Genomic DNA, 16,518 nt, shown 5'->3' with positions numbered 1-16,518 from the left:
GTCTTGGAGAATTCCGGTGTCTAAGCTCTCTGCCCCTCAAAGATAGGCCCCACAGAGACCACAGGTGGACCTAAGCGTACACGTGAGGCCTAAAAGCCCCTCTGGGAGGTGTGCTACACTGCAGGTTTCCTGTGAGAGGCTAGGCCATGGAATCAAAATGTGTGGGTAACCAGGGGCATTGTCCACTCTGCAGACTTCTGACTGTTGTGAGAGCCAGCACTCCTGGTGTGTGGTGGGTCCGGAGCCATGGAGGCACCTCTGCAGACGGAGATGGTGGAACTGGTGCCCAACGGCAAACACTCGGAGGGGATGCTCCCTCCCACCAATCCCATAGCAGGCAACCCAAGGTGAGAAGAGGAGGGGCCCAGGGCAGGATGGGGCACAGAGCAAGGGGCTGGAGCTGAGCTGCCCTTCCTGGCCTGTGCCCACAGGGTCGAGGGCCCCAGACGGAGCTGTGTTGAGGATGAGGGCTTCCTTCAAAAAAGTCCCAGCAAGGAGCCACACTTCACTGACGTGAGCCAGGGCCTCGGGTGGGGGGGGGAGGGTTTGGGGGCAGTAATGAGGTGCTCTGGGCCAATTATGAGGGGCTGAGAGACAGTGAAGGGAAACACTGAGATGCCTTACGCCTTGCTATCTCCTCTCACCCCTCCCCATCTCATTCTGGCACAGTTCGAGGGGAAGACATCGTTTGGGATGTCAGTGTTCAACCTCAGCAACGCCATCATGGGCAGCGGCATCCTGGGGCTGGCCTATGCCATGGCCAACACGGGCGTCATCCTATTCCTGTGAGTGCCCTCGGCGAACCTTCTAAAGATAGGAACCCTAAACAGGCCACCGACCATGACCTCCCAGGACCTGTCAGTTTCCTGTCCCAAGGCCCAGGCTGCAGTGGGTGGGCACTTAAACTCAACCCAAACCACGGCTAAAATAAACAGCCAAGACCAGACAAATAGACATCACTTCCCATTAAACCCACCAAGATTGCGACACAGCAGCCAGGCTAACAGGCCTGAGTCTGTCCTTCTACCACATTTCCACGTGATGGAACAACCCCATGGCCAAACCTTATGTGGGCACACGTGTTTCTCACCAGGGCAGTGCCCTGCAGCCCAAGTGGAAAACATGTTTTGTCCCAAGAACTCAGGGGGAGGTGGTGTTCAGAGGGTCCCTCTGGGTCAAGGTCCACTGACCTCACACCTACACCTGCCAGAGGTCCAGGCCCCCGGCTCACCGGCTCCCAGAGCTCCCAGATCTCACTGCCCACTGCCCACCAGGGGGCATCTAGCAGCCTCTCCTCGCCCACCTTCCCCAGGTTCCTGCTGACGGCTGTTGCCCTGCTCTCCTGCTACTCCATCCACCTGCTACTCAAGTCCTCAGGGATCGTGGGTGAGTCTCAAGCCCTGCCAGTAGCTGGGGAGGTGCGGAAGGTCGGAAGCAGTCCTGACCTCTTGCCTCCGCAGGCATCCGTGCCTATGAACAGCTGGGCTACCGTGCCTTTGGGACCCCAGGAAAGCTGGCGGCGGCCCTGGCCATCACACTGCAGAACATTGGAGGTGAGGCTGGCGGCAGACGCAGGCTGGTGCCAGGCGGGCGGGCGGGCGTGTCTGAGGCTGGCTGGCTCCGCTGACCCAGCGCCCGCCCACTCCTCTCCCCTCAGCCATGTCCAGCTACCTGTACATCATCAAGTCTGAGCTGCCCCTTGTCATCCAGACCTTCCTGAACCTGGAGGAGCGAACCCCGTGAGCCCCAGGGTGGGGGCCGGCTGGGAGGGAGGCCCTAATCCAGCCCTCCATGCCCTCCTCTGGTCCTGGCAGCCAGCAGGTTTGGTGCGGAGATGAGACAGAGCCTCCGCATGAGACAGAGCTGGTGGAGGGACAGAGCGCCGGCAGCAAGGCTGACGTCAGTCAGGCCACACTCATCTTGATGCACCTCGACAGGAGGGGCCGGGTGGGATGGGGCTGAGGGCCCAGTCTGTGAGCTGGGGAGGGCTTGAGGACCTCAGGCTTAGCTCTAAGCACCTACTATTCCTGACTGTGTCCTGGGTATTAGCCCCCCTCACAAGAAATTAAGCCCAGGGTGTCCTAGTTGCCCATCACTCTCGCCAACACTAATGGCATCAACCATGTTTTGAGGGTGAGGGCAGAGAAGACAGCCAGGCACTGCTGTTAGCACACAGCCCAGGCAAGCAGAGGGGCTATGAGACTAAGCTGCTCTGGCAGGAGAGAGAGACCAGTCAGGATTCTGGGCACCCTCCAACCCCCATCCCACCCACCCCCTCCCCCGCCGTCCAGGGACCTTCCCTAGCAACCTGGGCCTTTTGGTTTGCCCATTCCTAATCCGTTTAGTTCTCTGCCCCCTACCTGCCCATTGGGGGGATCAGGATGATGCAAGATGCAGGTGCCAGGAGGGACCACAGGGACAGTTTGTTGGCAGATCTCGGAGGCCCCCATGGAACGTCCTCCCACACCCCAGAGCCTGGTCTTTCATCCCACCCACTCATTCCCTGACCCTCTGAGGTCACTCCCCGAGGGTGCTGCACAGACCTGTGTGTCCCAGGAAACACCACAGCGGTGACAGCAGTCTAGCAGGCCAGAGCTGAGCACCTTTGCCCCCACCTCCTGCCTCTCAGAGGGGAAAGGGACACTCAGAGCTGGGAAGTGTTCTTCAGCGGTCACTCAGTGGCACCACTGGTGAAACCCACTGGGTGTGGAGGCAGTGGCTCTGACCCCGGCTGCCACTCCTGGCCCTGCAGGGACTGGTACATGAACGGGAACTACCTGGTGATCCTGGTCTCTGTCACTGTCATTCTACCCCTGGCACTCATGCGGCAGCTTGGTGAGTACAGCCAGGGCCAGGGCCTCAGAGGGGGTGCTGGAGGGATGCATGAGAGGGGACCCCTAGTCTCACAACCTGCCCTGATTTTGCAGGCTACCTGGGTTACTCCAGCGGCTTCTCTCTCAGCTGTATGGTGTTCTTCCTAATTGCAGTGAGTCGCCCTCCCTGCTGGTGGAGGGAGGGGGCAGGTCTACTAGGGGAGTCCTTGATCAGAGGGGGAGGCAGGTCTCTCAGGAAGACTGGGTCAGAAGGCAGCCCCTCCAGTCCTGAGCTAGCTGTGGCTTCAGAGTGACTTCCCAGGCAGCCTAGCCTGTCTCTGATACCCTCATCCTCCCTGCCCCGACCCAGGTTATCTACAAAAAGTTCCACGTGCCCTGCCCACTGCCCCTCAACTCTGCCAACATCACGGGCAACTTCAGCCACATGGAGGTCATCAAGGAGGAGGCGCGACTGCAGGACGAGGACGAGGCTGCAGCCTTCTGCACCCCGAGCTACTTCACACTCAACACACAGGTTCTGACCAGGAAGAGGTTCTGGATCAGGAAGAACCCAGAACAGAGGTTCTGGCCAGGGCGGGGGCCAGGGCCCTGCCGAGCACCGGGATTCCTCACACAATCCCCTTGTTTCCGCAGACGGCGTATACTATCCCCATCATGGCCTTCGCCTTCGTCTGCCACCCTGAGGTGCTGCCCATCTATACCGAACTCAAGGAGTAGGTGTCGGTAGCGGGAGGGGGCAGGGGCTGCCCTGAGCTAGTGTGAGGATAGATGTAGTCCTGAAAAGGGGGAAGGGAGTGATGGTATCAAAGATCTCCATGGCTGCCATGATGGGGGATTGGAAACAAGGAGAATCCCTCAGGGGCCAGATTGCGAGGGTATGGTGCCAGAGAGACCCGGGGCTACCTGGGGGGTCTCCCAACCTGGTCCAGCTTGACACCAGTCCCCTTCCCTGCCGCCCCCAGCCCCTCCAAGAAGAAGATGCAGCAAATCTCCAACCTATCCATCGCCGTCATGTATGTCATGTACTTCCTGGCTGCCCTCTTCGGCTACCTCACCTTCTACGGTATGGCTGGACCATGGGGGCAGAGACAGAGGCCAGGCTGGGGGGCAGGGGGCTGGCCAGTGGCCACAGCGCCCTGCATACTCTAGGCGCTCGTTAGGTGTGTGACGCCTAACTGCCCTGCAGCTGTGGAGGTGAGTCTGTCGCCACCCCCCACAGTGTCAGGGTCCACCCAGGCTCAGAGCCCAGCCCTCTCCCTGAGCTGCCCGCTGACCACCCTCCCCGCCCGCCACAGACGGGGTGGAGTCGGAGCTGCTGCACACCTACAGCAAGGTGGACCCATTTGATGTGCTGATCCTGTGCGTGCGTGTGGCTGTGCTGACGGCAGTCACGCTCACGGTGCCCATCGTTCTGTTTCCGGTAAGCCCGTGGACGGGTGGCCGGACCGAGGGGTGGGGGGCCACTGACAGCGCTGACCCATGGCTCACTGTCGCCTCCCATCCCTCAGGTGCGCCGCGCCATTCAGCAGATGCTGTTTCAGAACCAGGAGTTCAGCTGGCTGCGGCATGCTCTCATTGCCGTCGGCCTGCTCACTGGGATCAACCTGCTGGTCATCTTTGCCCCAAACATCTTGGGCATCTTCGGCGTCATCGGTGAGGGTCTGGTCTGCTGTGATTGGAGGCGGAGTACTACTCCAGATTAGTTTCCTTCTACAAACGCTGGCAGACTGCTGAGCTCATACCCCACATTTGAGTGATGGCTGATAGTCACACAGCCTGCACCCCCGTCTGCCATTTTGTCCCTAAATCTGTTCTAATCTCTTTTGGGAGAACTTCCACTACTGACTCAGTTCCCCTCAGGAGGGATGGGGTGGCGCCCAGGGGGCAGGATCTCCAAAAAATCTCAGTGAATCTTGTCCCCAATTCACATAAAAGGACACTGGAGTGCAGAGCGAGTAAGCAAGTAGAGGGTCATACAGTTGATAAGTGGGGAACCTTCTTTGTTCAATCCCAGAAATATAGGGCTATAGATTTAGCGCTTTATCAACTATCCTCCCCAGTTGGGGCTCTGAGCTGGAAGATCAGACAATTGTAAGACATCTTTGGGGGACCCAGCTGAAGAGAGACTGATTCCCCACCCAACTGTGCAGGAACAGTTATGGTTATCATAGACTGGACCTTTGGTTGTATAGGTCCAAAATCTGACTCAAAATGAGTGAAATAGAAAAGAATGTGTTAGTTCAAATAATGGATAAGCCTTCAGGAAAAGCTGTATCCAGGAAGCAGTCTCAATTCTGTGTCTCTAGTTCTTGCTTTGTTTTTCCTTAGCTTCATTCACTGATAGATACTTGTGACACCAATAACACTAGCCTCCCATCCTGGTGGACAGAAAACAAGGGGAAGGTGGGCTCTCCAGAATCAGGTAGCGCTCTCAAGTGGAACCTCAGGATGAGACTCCCCCATAAAAGAATATTAGAGCTCAGTGATGAGTCCATCCTGGGAACCCTAGCCAAAAGGTAGATATGAGCCAGCGGTCACCATGCCTTGTTTGTTGCAGGTGCCACATCTGCCCCATGCCTCATCTTCATCTTCCCTGCCATCTTTTACTTCCGCATTGTGCCAACTGAGAAGGAACCAGCAAAGTCCACGCCCAAAATCCTGGTGCGAGGGATCTGGAGGTTGGTGGGCTGGTATGGGGTTAAGGGGGCTATCCTGACCTCAGACCTGACCCTGGCTTCTGATCCCATAGGCCCTTTGTTTTGCTGTGTTTGGCCTCTTGCTGATGACCATGAGCTTGAGCTTCATCATCATTGACTGGGTCTCTGGAACCAACCGGCAAGGAGGAAGCCACTAGGATGACCCCCATCCTATTCTGTCTACTCGTCCTAGCACCCCTGCGCAGACTCTTCAGCCTCTGCTCCCATCCAGTGGCCAGTCGGGAGGAGGAGAAAGATGTGGTTAACACTATGGCATTTGGCCCTGCCCCACATCCTCTCTGTGGAAGACTTTTATTAGAGAGCCAGGACCAAGGCCCTTGGGCAACTACCCTGCTGGGCTCCTAGTGCAGGGGCTTCCTAAGCTGTGAGCAGGGAGAGGCTGTACCCCCTGCTCCCCTCCCGTTGCTCAGATCCCACCAAGACCCTTAACCTCTTTGCAAAGATGTATACACTGAGGCCTAGCAGCTGCCTCCTGAAGTCACAGCCTGTAGGGGCACTGAGAGCTGGAGCCCAGGCCTGCAGCCATCCTCTGCCCTGCTGCTGGGCCACACTCTGTACCCTCAGTGCACTTAGCTTCCTTCCTTCTGTCCCCTATACCCCTTTCAGGCACTTGGGCTCAACCCTTGGATACGCTGTTCCCTTCTACTGTCTCCTCTACCAGGAGCAGAGCCCCACCTACACCTGGTGCCATCAAGTTCTTCTGAGGCTGAAGCTGGTGTGAGCACCCTCGAGACCTATGCCCTACCTTTTTAACTAGTCCTGGGGAGGCTGGGCCTCCCCCTGCCCCAAGCCTGGGCCATAGCTCACATTCCACTACTAGGAGAAGAGACAGGCTGGGGCCCATAGTTTCTCTGCCCCTGGGAACCAAAGACCCCAGGGGCCAGCCTGGGGCAGGGGTGGAGAGGCTGGCAGCCCCCTTTTATAAATATTATACATAAGACCAGTGATGTTCTATACTCTTGATTGCCATGGTCCCTGGGTTCCTGAAAAGTGGGGTGGGAACAGGACATGGATGGTGATGGCGGCTCCTCCTGCCTCTTTCCTTGAGATGAGGGTAGAGACAGGGTGAGTCCCCTACCCCACTCACCCCTGCCTCCTAAACCAACCAGTGGCATGCTCAGACCCAGCTCTGGGCCTGGGCCAGGAATAGCACAGACCTGCTTTCTCACGGGGTGAGGTGGGGAGGAATTAATGAGGCCCCAGGAAATGGGACAGAGAGAGGCCTCCGGAAGGAGGCAACGTGAGGTGCATCCCCAGCAGCTCTAGGGAGGGTCTGAGCTGGGGGCAGTTGTGCCCTGCTGAAGCCCTGCGCAAGGGCCCCCTGCCCTCCCCTGGCTGCCATGTCAACCCTCTGTCAATGCCTTGAGTCTGGGAACAAAAGTCCAGGGAACCTGGGTCCCATCAGGCCAAACTTTTTACTAATAGTAAAAAGACACTGCAAATAAAGGTGAGTTAGTGAGTCCCTGTATGTGGGGCTGTGAGTTTTAAGTGGGGGAGCCCAAGGCAGCAGAGGGGCTGCAAGGATGCAGCGCGGCCCCAGGTGCCTTGGCCTGGCTGGAAAGCTAGGAAGCGGCCCATTGCCCGGGGCAGACCTGAACCAGCTGGGACCCAGCGGGATGGAGCTGCCCAGGCGTTGGCACCAAACCCTCATTAGGAGAGACCCTGCACAGGCTAGGCCGCCGGGGAAAGGGCAGCAGGAAAAATCCAGTTTGAACTTGCAAGGCAGCTGCCAACTTGGGAAACCCCTGAAGAAAGAACTTCCTCAAGCTGGTGGCTGCGAGGTCTATGGCAGTGCCAGCTAGTCAGAGGGGGGCTTCCTGAGTCTGGTTCCCATCAGCCCCAGGCGCCTGACTCCAGGCTGGGGACTCACCCAGGAGCCCCGTGGCCCCACAAAAAGAGCTGGACATAGGCCTAGAGGTGGCTGCAGCCCAGAGTGTCCTGGCGCAAGGGGCTGCTCTGTGGGGGTCTCTGGCTTATTCCTCATCAGATGAGACCTAGCCCTGCCGGGTGCTTGGCCCCTGAGGAGTAGGAGGCAAGAAAGGGCAGGGTCCCCAGGGGGTCTTTGTTCACACTTCCTTCATCCAAAGAGGCTACAGGTCCAGCAGCAGCACAACTCCCCGGAGGCTCTTCAGACCCCCTTGGCCTCTCAGACCAGGAGGATGCGCTGATGGTAGTTCCACCTGCCCTCCCTGCACCCCCTTCCTGGCTGGGGTAGAAGAAGGGCCCTAGACCCAGGAGGCCACCTCTGCCTTCCCAGAGAGGTCTCCTCCAGTCTTACCAGAGGCCCCAGGAGCACGGGGACGGGCAGTGAGTCACTACACTGTATCCAAAAGCCGAGTGTCCGCGTGACTGCTGGGACGTGCACATCCCTTATTCCTGGTTGTCACGTTCTAGCCATTCACCTCCATAAGAAAGGGTTACCTATGTCATATTTAAGCATTTTTGTAGGTTTTTTTTTTTTTTTTTTTTTTTTTTTTTTTTAGTAGAGGCATGCTTTATTTATTTGTTTGCTGGTTTGTTTGTTTGTTTTGTTTATACATGCACTGGGTACAGTCAGAAGCACGGGAGGGTGAGAGAATTCACCAGAGCCAGAGCGGGGAGCAGAGCAGGCAGAAGGACCGAAGTACACTGCTGAGGGGAGCAGCGGGCGGCAGGAGAGGTCTGCGCGCCATGTGGGACCCTCCTCCGGTGGCCGGGGAGCAGCCGGGGATAGAACCGGCACTGCAGAGGCTGCGGGCAGCTTCGCAACCCAGCGCTCAACCGCTGCGCCACAGGGGAGGCCCCATTTTTGTAGGTTTTAAAGAATTTTCCAGATTAATTTTTTTTTCTTTTTAAAAATTAATCTGAAAAAAAAAAATGCTCTTCTGAGAATATTTACAAACTAGAGTGACCAGAAAATTTGGCACAGGGATGGTCTGTATCACTTCTCCCATGACTGTTGAAACAGAACAGATAATATAGACCAGGCAAAGGGGCCGCCACACGCTCCTCGCTTGTATTCACCTGCACACGTTTGCCTATCAGATGAATTCATTCATTCAGCAAGTAGTCGTTAAGATTTCCTATGTGTGAGGCGCGCTTCCCACACCTACAGTGCAGAAGTAAGACCCTGCCCTCCCTGAGCTTATATTCTGCACAGGTTGGGGGGGGGGTTGGATTCATACCAGAAACATGAAACATAATAAAGAAGTTTGTAGCATTTGCTAGAAGATGCTCGGTCCCATGGATAAGCCACAGCTGGTGGAGAATAGGAGTTTGGGAGGTGGGGCAGGGTGGATGGACCTCACCTGAGAAAGGGACATTGGATCAGAGATTTGGAGAAGGAGGAAGTCATGGGACTCTGTCTAGGAACATTCCAGCCACGGGGATCAGTCAGTGCAAAACCCTGAGGCAGAGTGTGAGAAGAGTCAGCGGGAAGGCATTGTGACTGATGTTGCATAAAGTGGGAGGAGGTAGAAAGGGTGAGTGAGGCGAATTAGGAGGGACAGATGTCAGCTGCCGTATGGACTTTGGATTTTTCTCTGTGATGAGAGTCACTGCCACGTCCTGAACAGAGCTGGGGCAGAATCAGTAGTAACACTTACTATTTTTTTTTTAAAGAAGATTTATTTATTTATGCATACAAGAACTGGGGTACAGGCCAGAGGTGCGGGGGGTGAGAGGACTCACCAGAGACAGAGTGGAGAACAGAACAGGTGGATTTACTGAAATACACTGTTGAGTGTATTTCAGGAGAGTCAGGAGAGGTCTGCTGCGCCAGTAACACTTACTTCGTAAATGATTATTTTGGCTGCACTGAGACTAAACTCTGGAGTGGGGACCAAAGGTGACGCTGATTCCAGAGCTATTGCAATTGTTCTAAGCAAGACATGTCAGGTGGCTCAGCCCACATAACAGCATACAGGACACAGGAGTTGTCCCGAAGGTAGGTAGGGTTTTCTGATGGTTTGGATGTGGGGAAAAGCAGTGACTCCAAGGCTAGGGACAAAGCAGCCACTGGATCGGCTGAGCAAAGCTGGGGAAGAAGCGGACTTGGGAGGGCGGTCACTTTCCCCCATGAAGAGTTTAAAATACTAGACATTAAAAATGGAGATGCTGGGTGTGTGACTTTTCAGTGGAGTGGCCAGCACTGCAGTGTGAGGTCAAGGTCAAGCAAGTGGGTGCTCTTTAAAGCTAGGAGCTGGGTCTTCCTGGTGGCGCAAGGGGTTAAGCGCAGCACTATGAAGCTATCCGCAGCCTCTGCAGCAAGATCCCCGCCGGCCGAAGAGCTGACCCACATGGTGCAGCAGACCTCTCCTGTCTCGCTCACTCTTCCTTAAGCAGTGTATTTATTTCACTCAATCTGCCTGTTCTGTTCTCCGCTCTGTCTCTGGTGAATCCTCTCAACCCCCAAACCTCTGGCCTGTACCCCAGTTCTTGTATGCATAAATAAATCTTAAAAAAAAAAAAAAGACAGTAGGCATCAGTATACAGGACTGGCCAAGTGCTGGTAGCTAGGAACAATGTGGGTCCAAGATGCAGCCAGGGACAGAGGGACCCGGAGGACTCACCCAGATGTCTATCTTGACCTCAGTTTAAAGTCATCCAGAAACTAACTTCCAAAAAACTTGGAGCAGTAATCATTGACTGAAAGTTACTCAAAAAAGAAAGAGTATCCCTGAGAAAAATCTGAAAGAACAAAACTGCTCTCAAAACCACACAAGGCTGCAAACCTGCTGTGTGGCACACCAGGGGACCTGGACAGGATTAGCAGGCCATCTAATCCCCAGAGCTGTAGAAGGTGGCCTCTGCTGCCTCCTGGCGATTAGGTCACAATGTGGGCTGTACGGCCAGCCACCTGACAAGCTGCGACCAGGAGGTTGGGGTCGTCAGCTCTGCAGCCATATCATGAGGCTCCGAGGTGGTCCAGAAAGGCTTCCTTGCTCCTGCTTGGAAGGTAGACAGGAGTGCAGGCCGGTAGGTTCCGGTGGGAAGAGAGAGTCCTCTAGGGAGTGGGGAGGACATCAACCCTGGGCATCCTGTGTAGGTGACAGAAGAACTGTCAGTCCCACACTTGGCCAACGGGGTCCTCAGGGAGCCACCGCCGGCTCGGTATCAGCTGCCTGAGTTTGGAGGGGTTCCAGGAGCACGGACAGAGGCCGGACTTCCAGAAAGCTGACCAAGCGTTCTGAAAGTATTACCCGGCTCCTCTCCTTACCCTGACCCCGTCTTTGAGCTCAAACTCAGGTGGGCTTCGGGCTCTGGGCTGGGCGCCAGCAATGGGCACCCCCAGGAAGCAGGGGAAGTGGCCACTTGGGTAATGACACAAGTCAACGGTTAGTCTCCACTGTGAAGTTCGGGGAAGTAGAGGCGACAGCGTCCAGGAACGGACAGTGTGAAGATGCCAGGACCAGAGGAAGCTGAAAGGCAGGTGTACGAGGACGGGCTGAGGATGGGCTGAAGGCGGCTATCGCTGGAGGAGGACCGGTAAGCGCTATGGGGCGCCAAGGAGGGCTCCGGGCAAGGGACGCTGAACGGCTGCTGAAGGGCTTGCTGGCCACCGAGAGGCAGATCGGTGGGGGCCAGGAGCAGAGGCAAAAGGAGAGAGAAGGCAGGCCCGGTGGGGGTAATCGCGAGCCGCGGGGTGGGGGGGGGAGCGGAAAAGGGTGCAGGGGACTGAGCTGAGCTGGCCCGGGCGCCCGCGCTACCCCCGCAGACCGCCAGAGGGCGCCGCCGGCCGCGAAGCCGGCCTCTGGAGGCCACCGAAAGCCAGCGCTCCGGCCTAGAGAGGCCCCGGAAAAGGCGGGGCCGCGCTCCGAGAAGCCGCTTCCGGCCTGGGCTCGCGGGCCTGCTGGAGCGGGGGGGAGGCCGGGATAGGCGGGGCGGGGACGCGAGAACCGGCGGGAGGGAGCGGCGGGGGCTGCGGTGGGCGGGGCCGAGCCCCGGGCCGGGGAGGGCTGGGGCGGAGGAGGGAGGCGCGAGGCGGGGGCGCGGGGTTGGGCTGCAAGGCGGCGCTCTGCCCTGCTCTCGGCCGCGCGCGCGTTTCCCGCCTTTTCCCTTACAAAATGCAGCCCTGGGGGTTCCTAGAGCGCGTGACTGGCCAAGACCTGGAACAGCAAAGAGGGCTTCCAAGGGATGCAGAAATGAGTCGGGAACTCCTGCAGGAGAGGTGCAGGAAGGTGGGGAAACAGGGAGCCCCTTGAGCACAGGGAGCCCCTTGAGACAGATTTTCTTGTTTGAGTAATGTCCCTTTGGAGGAAAGCCTGTGGAGATGTAACAGGGTGGTCCCCAGGAAAGGGGGAGGTTCAGGCTGGAAGGGGACCAGCCAGCCCAAACCTGCGGAAAGAAACAAGCTCAGCCCAGTTATATGTGCCCCCAGCCCACCCCATGTCCCCAGCCGTGTCTCTACTCCCCAGGCAGGTCCTGGCTCCAAGGCTTCGCTCTATGACCCTCACCTGCTGCACCAGTGGTGTCTGCCTCCTACCTCCCTCCTTGCTTCTCTCTTGTCCACTGGGGCAGACATACTCCTCATAGGAGCCAGAGGAAGCGTTAAAATAGCAGATCATGTCACTCTGCTTTCAAAACCCACCAATTATTTCCATCATACTTGGAATAAAGTTTAAACTCTTGGGCCTCCCAGGTGGCTCAGCGGTTGAGCGCTGGGTTGCGAAGCTGCCCGCGGCCTCTGCGACGCCGGTTCGATCCCCGGCTGCTCCCCGGCCACCAGAGGAGGGTCCCACATGGCGCACAGACCTCTCCTGCCGCCCGCTGCTCCCCTCAGCAGTGTACTACGGTCCTTCTGCCTGTTCTGCTCCCTGCTCTGGCTCTGGTGAATTCTCTCACCCTCCCGGCTTCTGACTGTACCCAGTGCATGCATAAACCAAACAAACAAACAAATAGATAAATAAATAAGACATGCCTCTAGAAAATTAAAAAAAAAAAAAGTTTAAACTCTTCCCTATGACATGGTCCTGATGGTCTGACTTTTGCTGGGCACCCTCTGTACCCACCCACAGCCTGACTGGTGCTGTGACACACCACATCGGTCCTCACCTCTGGGCCTTTGCATTGACTAATAGCATCTCAAAGCTTTTCTCCAGCAGCCTGAAGCAATTCCCAACCAAACTCTCCTCTAATTCTGTATAGTTCTGACTTTAAAGGAAACATTTGTTCTTTAAAGGAAGCATTTGTAGTATGGCAGAGGAACCTCCCATGTTCCCAGAACTCAGTGACCAGCATCTCTCCCAGGACAGCATCCCCTTTTCTTCAACCCCTCTTCTAGAAGTCACCTCCTACAACAAGCCCCTGAGCTCAGGTGGTTGGGCCCGGAGGCACCCCTGGACTGCTCGCTATTGCATCACCTTCATTAGGGCTGTTTTTGCTCCATCATTAAATTAAATTCCAGGAAGCAGTGCTAATGAAGGCCCTAACGAGAGTCGCGGGAGAGGCTCTCAGCTCTAGCCTTTGGGCAGCTTGACAGGGAGGGCTAAGCAACGATGTGAGCAGACAAGTGGCTCCTGGGGATCGGGCTGATTATCATTTCCCAGGCCCTCGAAGGACCCCAGTTCTCCCCAGGGAGGTGGTCTTTTGAGGCTGTGTATGTGGCAGGCACAGTGTGCATTTGGACCATGAATTCTTCAAGAATGGGAAGGGGGCTTAGCTCAGACCGGGGTCCCAAAGTCCTGAGGGCTCCCTGGGCCCCTGCCATGGCTTTGGGCAGTATCCCCCCAGTCATATCCACAGCACCCTAAGTGCCAGGACCAGACATGGGTCACTCACTGGCTTGGAGATGTTGGTACCTGCTGCAGGCTCAGATCCACCCCTTCCTCAGCATCTCCTGGGGACTTAGGAATCCCCTGCCTGCCCTAATCCTCATCACTGCCTCATGGCAATCCTCTCTCACACACTGTTTCTCTTGCTCTCATTATTCTGACCAGGCTGGCCTCCTTTCAGTCCAGGCACCTTCCTGCCCCCGGGTCTTTGCAATTACTGTTGCCTGTTAACGCTCATCTCTTGGCTAATCATATGGTTGCTCCTTTCTCATCATTCAAAGATTCACCTCCTCAGACTCTTCCCGCCTGCATACACCTCCCAGTGGCCCTTGTGTCACCCCATTGATTTCCTCTGAAACTGTGGAGCTCATTTTCCTGTTTACTTCTTCGGCATGTGCTCTTGGAGAGCAGAATCCCAGCTGCCTCCCTCACCCTAGGGTTCTCAGTACAATAGCTCACAATAGGTTCACATGAAACAGTAGTTAAACACATGACCCCTCCTCCCAGACCACCCTGCTCTCATGCCAGGTAGAGGCCCCAGCCCATCCAGAAACTTTTGGCAAGGAGTGCTGGGGCTTGAGTTCTCCAGGCCAAAGGATGTCTAAAGGATGCAGATGACCAGGAAGAGGGATATGGACACAAAGGCCTCCTAGGCTTGGCACTGTTCCTCTAGGGAGAAGAGAAACCTGGGAAGAAAAGTTGGGAAAGAAGAAGCAGAGAGGCTTGGTAGCTGACTCCAATCTCAGAACTACTGCTGGGTTAAGAAGCAGAAAGGAGGAAGTACAGGGAATGTACCAGAAGGTGGAGCCTGGCTCTGGGCTGAAGGGAGGAGTCAGCTCTGGCCACTGAGATTTACAAGCTAAAGCTGCTGAGGCCCCGTTTGCAAGGCTGTGATTCATTGGTCACAGGGTCTTGCTGGGGATTCCTGCTACCTGGGAACCATGGAGATGGGGTGGTCGGACTCTGGACTCTGGGTATCCCTTTAGAGTCCTGCCTGTTCCTGGACTCTGGGCGGAGGCAGACACACCCACCCTGAAACTGCCTTTGGGGAAGTGCTGGCAGCTTCCCCTTCCTGGAGCCTGTGGGCTGGGGTGTCACTTGCAGTCCACTGAGGGGGGCTCCGTTCCTCACCCTGCTCTGCCTGATGCAGGATAGGAACTCAGGACAAACCAGACCTGCTCTGTGGCCTGTGGCGAGCCCCACAACTATTCTGCCTGTCTAGGAGGCTGCAGCTGCCACTTTTCCATTCCAACTGGGGTGCTGCCTTCAGTCCCACTGGATGTCATTTCAGTGCCTTTTAGGGTCTAGTCCAGCTGGTGTTGGACCTGAGTGCACAGGAACAGGTCACACCTTCTCTGGGGACTTCATGGGGCCCTGGCCAGGCAGTTACTCCTTGCCTCCAAAATGTCTCTTGAAAGGATACCTGGGTTCCCAAGTGTAAGGGACACAGGATACTTGTGATATCCCTCACTGGATGACCTTGGATGTGGCCTAGCCCTACTGGACCTCAGTTGTCTCATCTGCAAAGCAAAGGGCTTCCTCCCTGGTCCTGCCCTAAACCTGCCTTCCTAGTCCTGCCTCCTGCTCATTCTTCAGAGAATGTTGCTCTTCTCTCCATTCAACATCTTTTTTTTTTTTTTTTTTAAGATTTATTTATTGGGCCTCCCCGGTGGCGCAGCGGTTGAGCGCTGGGTTGCGAAGCTGCCCGCGGCCTCTGTGGCGCTGGTTCGATCCCCGGCTGCTCCCCGGCCACTGGAGGAGGGTCCCACATGGTGCGCAGACCTCTCCTGCCACCCGCTGCTCCCCTCAGCAGTGTACTACGGTCCTTCTGCCTGCTCTGCTCCCTGCTCTGGCTCTGGTGAATTCTCTCACCCTCCCGCGCTTCTGACTGTACCCAGTGCTTGTATAAACAAACAAATAAATAAATACATGGGGAAAAAAAGATTTATTTATTTATGCATACAAGAGCTGGGGTACAGGCCAGAGATGCAGGGGGTGAGAGGATTCACCAGAGACAGAGCAGGGAACAGAAAAGGCAGACTGACCGAAATACACTGCTGAGGGGAGCAGCAGGCGAGACAGGAGAGGTCTGCTGTGCCATGTGGGTTGCTCCCTGGCCGGCCGAGTATCGAACTGGTGCTGCAGAGGCTGTGGATTGCTTCACAGTGCTGTGCTTAACCGCTTGTGCCACCAGGGAGGCCCCCCTTTTTTTTTTTAAATAAATTTTATTTTTATATTCCCCATACAATTGCAATCCCCTTATTTTGACCCCAATCTCTCCCCTCGCCGAGGTCCCCCTTTTTAAAAAAATTATTTATTCATGCATACAAGAACCAGGGTATAGGCCAGATGTGCGGGAGGGTGAGAGGATTCACCAGAGACGGAGTGGGGAGCAGTACAGGCAGATTGACTGAAATACACTGCTGAGAGGAGCAGCAGGCGAGGCAGGAGAGGTCTGCTGTGCCATGTGGGTTTCTCCCTGGCTGGGGAACAAACTCATGCTGCAGTGGCTGCCAATAACTTCATAGGTTGCATCTTAAACCCCTGCACCACCAGGTTCTGGCAAATATTTCTATAGTGGCAGCAGGATTCCTTGTTTACACCTCTCCTAGTTCCAGGATGTGGCGACCCTTGGAAGAGCTGGATAGAATCTATGCAATTCATACATTGAACTTGACAAATATTTACCTGCACTCTTGAGACTATACTACAAGGATTCTGGAATCAAGACCCGGATGGGAACAACTACCACCAGCATAGTGAGGTCTGGCCAGGGAGAGGGAAGTCCCAGGAAAGTGGGAGTGAGAGAGGCTTAGCTCACAACCAGAGAATGGAAGGGGAGGAAGAGCCAGGGAAGGGGTTGGGGGCAGGGATCAAGCAGGAAGATGGGGTGAGCAAGGCAAATCAGATGGCTGAGTGCTGGTATATTGCAAGTGGTGGGAGATGAGATGGGCCCTTGGGTGGGGACAGGTCCTACAGGATCTTGCAGAAATTGCTGTTAGAACTAACCCCATTGGTGACTTTCCATGTATCATGCATGTCCTGAGCATTTTTACCTAAATTTCCTCCCTAAGACTGACCTCAGTTGGTACAGTGGGTAGATGTTACTGTTAGGCCCATTTTACTGATAAGACAACTGAGACACAGGGAGTTTCTGATACTTGTCCAAAGTAATACACAGCAAACAGGTTTGCAGGCTGCTCCCCAGAGTCCTTG

General features: G+C 55.8%; 1 protein-coding gene across 1 annotated transcript; it reads left to right on the top strand.

The window, feature by feature from the left end:
• Positions 1-237: 237 nt before the first annotated feature.
• Positions 238-5,688, top strand: SLC38A3 (solute carrier family 38 member 3; the record flags this gene model as incomplete). Its single annotated transcript, XM_084247582.1, has 15 exons — positions 238-347; positions 432-513; positions 670-785; positions 1,313-1,386; positions 1,461-1,553; positions 1,658-1,739; positions 2,753-2,835; positions 2,928-2,986; positions 3,184-3,348; positions 3,468-3,547; positions 3,797-3,897; positions 4,130-4,254; positions 4,343-4,487; positions 5,392-5,495; positions 5,584-5,688. The coding sequence occupies exons 1-15, from the start codon at positions 247-249 to the stop codon at positions 5,686-5,688; spliced, it is 1,515 nt and encodes a 504-aa protein (XP_084103708.1). The 5' UTR covers positions 238-246.
• Between the last annotated feature and the right edge of the window lie 10,830 nt (positions 5,689-16,518).

This window comes from Talpa europaea, assembly GCF_964194135.1.
Source record: "Talpa europaea genome assembly, chromosome: 11".
In the NCBI taxonomy this organism is placed as follows: domain Eukaryota; kingdom Metazoa; phylum Chordata; class Mammalia; order Eulipotyphla; family Talpidae; genus Talpa; species Talpa europaea.
Note: the sequence above shows the minus strand (reverse complement) of the source record. Positions and strands in the feature narration are given on the sequence as shown.